At 52.2% G+C, this 9,701-nt stretch overlaps 1 protein-coding gene across 1 annotated transcript in view; it reads right to left on the bottom strand.

Annotated features, from left to right (window-relative positions):
• HGD (homogentisate 1,2-dioxygenase) overlaps window positions 1–9,237 on the bottom strand; it is a 26,056-nt gene extending 16,819 nt beyond the window's left edge. The window contains exons 1-3 of the mRNA XM_009274631.1: window positions 9,223–9,237; window positions 3,698–3,769; window positions 1,081–1,169 (exon numbers count right to left, since the gene is read on the bottom strand). Coding sequence (XP_009272906.1) covers window positions 1,081–1,169; window positions 3,698–3,769; window positions 9,223–9,237 — 176 coding nt within the window. The remainder of the gene's footprint in view (window positions 1–1,080; window positions 1,170–3,697; window positions 3,770–9,222) is intronic.
• Between the last annotated feature and the right edge of the window lie 464 nt (window positions 9,238–9,701).

Below are 9,701 nucleotides of genomic sequence, written 5' to 3' on the forward strand. Positions count from 1 at the left end.
CGCCCCCCCCGCCGCCCCGGTGGCTGCGGCCGGCATCCGCACGCCGTGCACAGGCGCAGCCAAGCCCGAAGCTGGGCTTTTAATCAGGCTGGAGAGCAGAGGTAATCAGGAAAGCCTGAGCTAGGCAGGGTTGCCGATGCCTTTGATGTGTTAACAGCGGTGGTTGCAGTTTGGGTGGGTGGGAGAGGGGAGGAGGGAGCTCTCCCTTGAGAGCTGGAAAATTTCCATCAAGGACATCTTCGTGCGGCAAACAATGATTCATCCCTTTCCCACGCACACTGCGAGCTGGCACCAGCCTGGAGAGCAGAGCTCTGCTAGGCAGCTCAGATGATGCATTTGCCTTTCATTTGAATGAACAACAGAAGGGACAGAAAAGCCGCCATGGAAGAAGCAAAATGAGAAACCCATCTTCTGCAACCTGGTCATGGCTGGAGCACAATGACCAGGACAGAGCTCCAGGACGTTTGCTGCCAGCTGGAACGAGCTGTCCCTAGCACTGCTGGGAACGTGGGGTGGTAAGCAGCGTGCTGGGTGCCTGGCGCTGGTCTGAGCCCCAAAACAGGTACAACCTGAGCTAACACCTCACCGGCCCCAGCCGGCATGCAGGAGCATCCCTTAGGAGGAGGGAAGAGTCCTGCTCAGAGGCTTGGTTTTGACACTGTCCATCAGGTGCTTACCAGTGCCAGTCACAGTGGTGATGTTTTCGCAGTAGCATCAGGGCTGAGACCCCAAGGTTGTTTTGCACAGCACACAGCCCCCTCAGGACCATCTGGCGCCCGTGAACATACCCTCCCCTTCCTCTCTCGCTCAGAAAACCATTTTCTTCCCCATCCTGACACCCTCTTTCTCAGCATTTTCACAACCCACTCGCCCCACCCGACCATCCTCTCCCTCTCCTGTGGTTTTCTGCCCTTGCCCCTCTCCCAGCACACAGTGGAGGTTTTCGGATGCATCCTTCACCGCCTCCACCCGCCCGGGCTCGCAGAAAGCGCTGGTGGAACAGAGGTAGTCTCTCCATCGCTGCCCACTGCTCGCCCCAAGTGCCCCACATCACCCATCCACTGCCAGGGGTCACGATACCTTCGCTTATTCGTGGGCCGAGGACAGGTGAAGGCAGAGCCCGAGAGCTGTTCAGCGTACAGGCCGTATGGGCAGACTTGTGGGTTATTCTGAATGGGAAGAGAAGGAAAAATAAGGAGTGAGAGGCATCGGCACAGGATTTAGCTCTGGAACCCCCAGCAGAGGGCTGTGGCAGGCACCCAGCACCCCGATGCCATGGGGTGGACTGTGCTCCTGAGTCTGTGCATCAGCCCCGGTAGTCGTATCTTCTTGCTCCCGTGAGGCTGGATGCCCCGTGGGTACCAGCCAGACCCCAAAACCCATTCCCATATGCAAGAGGCTACAGAAGTGCCCTAAGGAGTCGGCAACAGCCATTGGGGCAACACGCCCGCTGCTAGAGCAAGCTGTATGGAGCAGTGCTCGCTAGGGTCGGCGACAGGAATGTCAGGGAAAAGGGGATTATTCCCAATGCTTGCAGGCTGCAAAGCAGACCATTATTATGCTCAAATTTTTTTGAGAGCAAGTGTTCAGATGGGTTGCTGCGGAGCATCATGTCTGTCTGGCTTTCCGGAGGGCTGATAAAGACTCGCAGCAGCTGCACCTTTGCTTCTTCCCTCCTATGCACTAAATGCCCCCTTCTTCTCCTGCCCTCTGGGAGGGATGCCCAGAGCAGGCATTTCGGCGGCATGCTGCTTCCTCCTGCCAGCGCTGTTTGCTGCCCAAGAACGGGAGTGACCTGTGTGGGAGCCTTTGCTTTTCCACAGGGCTTCTGCACAGTGACAGTCCTCCTTTGGAGTACAAAGGGGGCACTTTCCCCTTTGCAGAGCCGTAGGTGTGACTAGCACAGGTTTAGCAGCTCTTCTGAGTTCATAACTGAAGGACAGATTGCTCCTTTTCAGAGAACAGAAACTAAACATTTTGATCTAAGTAGGCCAGCATCTATTTGTTTGAGATCAGCAAGAAGCAAAGGCATCCAAGAACTGCAGGAAATACCCCGGTGAGACAGTCATACACCATTTGCTATCCCATCTCCCTCCTGCAAGGTCTAGTTTAGCATCCTGTCATCCTGCTGCGGCTGAGCAGATCAGCCATCCACACAGTATCAAACACTGCCCTGACAGGTGGGCAGAAGGAAGAGGTAAAGCTCTCATAACGCACGTAGCTTCCAGCCCTCAAACTCCATCTTGTCAGTATGGGTATGCAGTGAAGCAGGGGGATCAATAGCCCTTGTCATTTTTATCTTAGCCAGCACTACCGCAGATGCCAGTCTTATAAATACTGCAGAGGAGAAAGGATCCACCCCTGGGACTGGAGATTTTTTTGTCTAACTTGTTTTCAGATTTTTCTATTAACTCTTTTGACACCGAGTCCAAACTCTGTCCATGTGAGGGTACCCCACGAGGGGTCTCCTCGCCTGGAAAGTGGTGCTGCACTGGGAAATCACGAGGAGCACATCCACCACAGCCCACTGCCTGTTCCGACCAGCAGTCACCGCTATTGATCTCCCAGTTTTAAGGTGCCTCTTTCTTACATCTTTTCTGCACCCATCTGCTATAGCCAGTCTTAGAAACAAGACACTGCACCAGCTGAGCCATCAGTCTGATCCAGCACAGCAGTTTTTCTTTCTTGTGGGCACACCATAGTCTGCAATGCAGACCTAGGGGACATATATATGCATTTAACGTGTTCTAGTGTTGTGTGTTACTATCCACACTGGCACACAACATGTAAAACATCAGAACTGGGGAGATCCAGAAAACTCAGGAAAAGCGAAGGGCGAAGTTCGCTCTTTGACCTTAATTCTGCTGGCCTCTTTGCACAGAGGCTGAAGAGGAGCTGACTTGCACCAAGGGATGTCATTGACTGAGCGTAAGATGCTGCCATCCAAGTCCAAGAGATTACAGGGCATCCAAGGGAGGGCACAGTCAGCCTCAAAATGTGTGCTGGTGTAAAGGAGACCAGTGTAAAGGAGATGAGAGAGCTCTAATTCTTCAGGATTTCGTTCTTGCCTCTGCAGACTGAGTGGCTAGCATCACATGGGTCGTGATTCCTTTCTTTAAAACAGAAAAACCCAACATAATTTATTTTAATCTAACATGCTCAGAAGTTACTTTTACGAGTGAATCTGTCGGTTTATTACTACAGGCATTCATGTCCCCTCCCTGCAAAGAAGATGTTCTCCTGCCAAAGGCTTATAAGCCAGCTTCATCGAACCCAATTCCTACAGAAATCCCAAAAGCCGCCTCTCCTGAGTGAGCATGTCTCTCTGCCAAGCTTCAAATTTCTGCTCCGGTTTATTCCAGAGCCGATGTCTTCCTTCTCAGTGTGGCTGAGCCACTTCTATTGCAAACTCCTTTTGGAAAAAATGGTGTTGAGCGGAGGTAATTTAGGCAGGTCATAACCCCCTAGGTGAAACTTGGAAGCTCACAAGTAACTTAAAAATAGAAAGTATGAATGGAAATCTTTAATTCTGATTTTTGCCAGCATCTTATTATTCCAGTCCTGCATAAAGAAGGCTCCTAGAGACTTTTGTGGTGGCAGAGAGAAAGGAAACATGTTAAGATGAAAAGAAGCCCAGGGAACAGATATTCACTCTATTCCATGTCATTTTAGTAAAGCGCTTTAAAAAACTCAGTACCTGTCCCTCCGGTAAAGCTCCTGGACAGCGTGGATCCTCAGAAACATGTTCATTTCCAAATCCCGACATGTACTGTAAAATAAACCACACAACTCATCAGTCTCTTGAAAACACAAGCAAAACCTCTCCAGACAACCCATCCACCACTTCCCATGCTTTTTTTCAGGCTCTTTGTATGCATTAAGACTTTCTCAAGTGATCTACTTGTGTATTGCCACAGACCATTTTCACAGCTCCTGGATTCGCTTCATTAGCTAACCGCATGGTGGACTGAGAAGCAGAGACAGGATTTGCTCTTCTGCTAAATCTGCATGTACATTTTGACCACATTCTGCACCGTGCAGGCACTTGAGAAATAAGCCAAATATCACATGTACAGTCAGACTCAAGAACAACAGGGTGATGTATAGGAAGAAGAACTGCGCAACAACATTATGGAGGTGTGCTAGCACCATCAGAATTAAATCTGACTTCATTTGAATCGCGGATTTTCCAAAATCTGCAGACTGCTTTGCAAATTCGTGCACTGAGTCATGGCCCTCGGACGCTCAGGGATTGAAACTGGGAGTTGTTTCGTTGTCAGGTTCTTGTGATACATCCCCATGACCATCAAGAAAAAGGTCAGGACGCAGTTGGGATGGGGGAGGAAAGGAAACTCGGCTGGGACTTAAACTATATGTCACTGATTTGCCCTAAATGAGTATCGCCCAGTTGGGCATGAACTGTCCACCATGGTAGTAAGCAAGAAGTAATCCATTACCAGGTGATAATCCGGTTTTCTAGGGCGATGTATACCTGAGAGACTCATGGACGGACAAGACCTGCTCCCATCCCTGCTCTGCCTACAGCTGCTGTGGTCTGAGGGAGAGCGTGGCTAAAAGCCACAGGACCCCGGAGGATGCGGCTCTCAGCTTTGCGGCACTGAGAAAAGCCCCACAGTAAACCTGAGACACACAAGGGAAGCAGGTATAACAGAGACCTTAGCTTTGCACTGACAGAAATGTAAATACCGTCCCTTCAGATGCTATAGAAAGGCATGAAGCAACTCTGTTGAACTCTGCGTGAACGCAGAGGTGTTTTGGCAGCGATCAATGGTTCAGCTCCGTGGCCTGGGGAGAGAGTTAAATATTAATGCTCCCCTCTATCAACTGCAAGAGTAGCCGGGCTACTTGTCTGCCTTCACACAGCGGCGCTGGGATGGCAAAGCCCAGGAGTCCCAACACTTGGCTGACACATGCACGCTTGCTGCGACGGGGTGGCTGCGGCACTGCAGTGCTGCTGTGCCCCTGCAGCTGCCGGGGGGCTCCAGCGCTGAGAAACCCCAGCAAGCAGCAGGCACCCACCCTCAGTACGGTGCGACACCCTGGGAGGCAGAGGTCTGACACGAAGGTGGAGTGACAAAGACCCTATACCTGGTTTATTATATTATTATAGTGCCTGGATTATTTCCCCCAGGGGTTCTCAGCCCTGTGCAATTTGCAGCCCCCCTAGAAATTTCCCAGTGTAGCAGACGCTCAGAGAGCAAACCTGAAACCTCCCTGTGCTTTCCTCAGGCACCTTTCAGCCACCTGCAAGAAACGTCCATTCCCAGGGGGAGCCAGGCTGGCTGGAAGCCCTGCTTAGCCTGAACCTGAAAACATCTCGGATTCCGTTGGTTCAGGGAGGATATTTCTCTCCTTCTTACAAACGAACGTACATCGCTAGGACTCTGCTCTCCACTGGGTTCTGCAAGAAGTATATTGATATGCAAAGCAGCAGGTCACCTAAGCAGCCTTGGCAAATGTATTGTACTGGAGCACTTCTTTCTTTTTTTTTTCTTTTTTTCCTCCCCTCTTTTAAACGGAAATGCAGCAATATCTGATGGGACTGCAGCAGTTCCAGAATTAACTGAGACCTCTGCACTGCATCTTCCTCTGCCAGCAACATAAAGGTGGTGGGAGCATTTGCTGCGGGGCAGCCTTGATGAAAAGGGGAGGAAAGGGGGAAGAGGAGGAGAAGGGGGGCATGCTGATTTTCTGGAGGCATAGCCAGCAAGGCCCAGCAGGCTCTGCCATTAGCACAGCAAGGAGAGGGTTAATGCAACGTGCAGGCTGCTTTGCTGAGCATCACCTGCAAAATGCTCAACTTAAAGCTGGTGGAGAACTGGGAGGGCACAGCCTGTGGTTCTTTGGTGGGTTTGTGTATCTGGTAACCAGCGTGTGCTCCCCGGCAGCCCCCTGCCACACTGGGGGCGAGGGGGGAAGGAGGCACAGAGATTTTGCTGTGAGAAATCCATCCCCCATCCTTCAGGCTAAAAAGCTGGCGACCTGCACAGCTGGCCTGCCCATCCGCATCCCCAAAAGCCCCTTTGCTTCTGCTTGCTGGGCCAGGGGAAGGAAAGAAAACCAACTCAGCAGCAAGCATCTCGTGCCAGCAGCTGCTCCATGTCCACGTTGGTGCTGCACAGCAACTCGCCTGGCCCTGCACGGGTGGCTGGCTCCCAAGTGCAGCGATGCAGGCGGCTTCCCCCTGGGCTGGACGGAGAGCCGCTGCCTTCCTCGGCTGCGCATCACCGGGGGCTGCAGAGCCGCTGGTCACCGTCCAGTGATGCAGGAGGCTGGGTGGTCTGGGGCAGGGGAGCTGAGGCAGGGAAGAGGCAGTGTTTGGGAGAGGGTGGCATCGTCCCGCTGCCCTGAGGGTGGTGGCAGAAGCTGCTGCATCATTGTTTGGTCAAATCAATTCTTCCTTGCCAAGAAAAAAAAAAAAAAATTAATCCTCAGGTAACTGCATTGAGGGCTGAAAAAAAGACATTGGCAAGACTGCAGCCGCGGGAGGGGGGATGTCGTCCTGCCGGTGATTTATCACCCTGAGTGTGGCTCCAAGGCTTTGCCTGGATGTTCGGTGTGGCTTTTCTCATTCACTCATTTTGTCTTTCCCTGTGGCAGACCTCAGAGAGGCTTCCCTCCTCTCCATGTCCTTAGGGGTCAGTGTCAAACACTACTTGGGCTGCCAAAAATAGCTGCACCACACCAGCTCCCAGCGTGCAGCAGAGGTGTCGTGCTCCAGGGCTCTGGAGCACCACGTGGGGACCCTGCCAATGCAGGTCAGTCGGGAGCAGTGGCACAGGGGCCAGGCACAGCATGGCCCTTCTCCCTGCTGACCTTCTGAGCCCACCTCCCACCTCTCAGTTTGCATTGCACAGGGTGGCCCCAAGCCAGGGGAAATGACCCCTTTCTGCCTGCCCCGCACCCGCACCAGAGCATCCTTCCTGAGCGAAAAAAATCTGGAAAGATGGAAACCGACCCTTCTCCATGAAATGGTACTGTGTTTTTAGTCCAAAGTGACCTCCCTCTAAGTCTCCGCCTGGACTCCACAGCTCCTAGCCATGTTCTAAGTATCTCCAGGTTGGGTAGGTTGATGGGCACTATTCTGGTAATTGGGCAGGTGGTTTCTCTGTAAAACAAAGAGTTCTCTGTGGTCCTTTATTTTCACTTCTGCTTTTAATTACTGTTGTTATTTTGTTTGTGATTCTGTTGCTTTTTAAGCAAACGGGATCTTAGGAATTCATCTGACTCCACTTTGTTTTTTGTTTTGTTGTTTTTCAATAAAATGGGAGAGATAAAAGCCCAGCACAGCATAAGAAAATCAGCAAAACCCATTGATTGGAATAACCAGGATGCAAAGCAGAGTGCTCACAATGGGTATCGTGCTCTGACCTATAAACCATAACCTTTTGTTCACTGGATTAGACAGCAGGCATGGGAAAAACGCATTTGAAGTCTGAACACATAGACTGCAAAATAATTAAGGCCCTTCTTCAAATGCTGCATAATACATTCCTCTATCAGCTCCTGCTGCAGGACACAGGAAAACAACATTCACCTCTAGACAAAAGGCATGGCACTTTGTATCAGCTCAGACCAGTCAACACCGGAGCGTCTAACACAAACCCGCAGAAACAGGGACATGAGCATTCGGGGCAACGAGCAGGGCAGGTCTTTCACCCTCTGCGTGGGGCTCCACAGCCTCCTTGTGGGATAAAACCAAAGCACCCAAAGTGGAGCTCTGCCCCGATGCTGCCCTGGTGCCGCAGAGCCAACATCCCCGGCAGGAGCTGCCATCACCCTGACGTCTCGCCAACTCTCTGCTCCAAAAGTGCCGGGGATGGTCCAGGGCCAGACCCTTCCTGAAAGGACCTGCCCAGCTCCAAGGTGGGTCAGGGCACTTGGTGGAGGAGGGAAGAGAAGGATGGATGCCAGAAGGAGCGGAGAGGAAGGGTGAAGCAACACTTTTGGAGGAAAGATGCAAAGAGAAGATGGGCTAGGGAGAGGTGATGATGGGGTATGGATGCATATGATGTCTTGGAGAGAAGGCACTGGCAGAGCAGCCCGTTCCCATGGCCAGCTCTAGGCAGACCTATGCTCAACCTGGAGCCACAGTCACACCGGCCAACAAGGTGTTAGGGTCTGCTAGGAATGAGTCGGAGACAGAGACAGAGGGTGCTGTCAGGCCACTCATCTGGAGTGGTATGGGGGCTAGGCTGCCCCACTGCTGAAAGAGGATGGTGAAAGTTGGGGGGGGTCAGGGACAAGCAAGGAAGAAGCATGGCGAAATTTTACTGTATGAGAAGGCAGGACTCTTCAGAGATGAATAAGAAGACTTGTAAGACCACTATGTAAAATAATGAACATCGCAGAAGGCGGTGAAGGACCACACACGTATGTGTCAGGCATATCCAGAGCTAGGAAAAGGCTTAGTAACAATGACAGCCCCGAAGTCTGGGGAGAAACACGATGGTCCTGCACAAGCTCTCGACACCCGCAGCGGTCCTGGGGTGAGCCCTTGCCGCTCCTGCCTGCTGCAGCGTTTCTCACATGCCCCAATGGCCCTGGGGTGGCTGGCCCCCTGTGCTGCCACAGCGAGGTGTCGATGAGGTTCGGGGTTGTGATACTGGCAGTCCTACGCATGAACCATAAACCCGTCACGTCCCTCCCTTCTCCCCAAATTCCCCCATGCTCTGGCAAACGGCAGCAGGGAAAGCTCCTCCTGGCTGCCTCGCTGGGGCTCGGAGAGGAGGGCACGGCCGGAGCCCCGGTGTGCCGGCATGCCCTGTGTGTGGGACTGAGAAACTGCCCTGGGATGGAGACGCTGCTCCCCTGGGCTGCCGGGGAAGATGGCGGCCAGGGTTGCAACATCTGGGCAGATGTTACCAGCCAGATTTCATAGGCTGAGGGGGAAACACCTCCTTGGCAGCCAGGGCAGGAGGAGGGGTGCACGCGGAGGGTGGGGGAAGGACAAATCCAAATTAAGAGGTCCTGTGCTGGGACAGCCTGACCAAGAATGATTTCCAAAGGAGAACAGGGAGAGAAAAGCCTGTTTATAGACAAAACACAGCAAAATCCTTTATCCCAAGAGAGCTTTAAAAACACACCTTGAAACACAAAAGAGGGGCACATGGAAATGAAACAGATGCCAAAAATCTGGTGTCAGCAGAGAAGGGGTGTCCACAGCCAGCACTGGTGGGTTGTGGGCGCCCGACCCCTTACCTGCAAGCCCGTCATCCTCCTCCTGGTCCTCCTCCTCTTGGAGCAGACACAGACCCCAAGCAGGTATCTGGCCGAAGCAGCCTGCTGAGCAAAGCCTGCTAGCTGGTCGACTGAGCCGGGCTGGTGGCAGGCTGACAGTGCTGGAAGTGAGAAAGTCCAAGGGAGTTTTCAACCTGTTTGCTCAGCCCAGTCTGTGTTTAACCAAACGCCAGCCCTTCTCCGCAGAACCAACCTCAGGATCAATTTGAAGGTAACAAACGGGGGGTGAGGGGGACTGGGTTCCTTCACAGCTCCTTTTCCTCCTTAGATGTTAAAAAAGGGGTCGTAGTTCCCACACATGGGGGAAAAAAAGAACAAGGTGTTTAAGAACAAAGAAAAGCCATTTTTGCAACTGTTTTATATGCTTCTTTCATAAATTATACCTCTAGCAATTTTCATATACAACCCTCTAAATGTGTAACAAATATTTGTTCATTACG

This window comes from Aptenodytes forsteri, unplaced genomic scaffold, assembly GCF_000699145.1.
Source record: "Aptenodytes forsteri isolate BGI_AS27 unplaced genomic scaffold, ASM69914v1 Scaffold379, whole genome shotgun sequence".
Taxonomy (NCBI): domain Eukaryota; kingdom Metazoa; phylum Chordata; class Aves; order Sphenisciformes; family Spheniscidae; genus Aptenodytes; species Aptenodytes forsteri.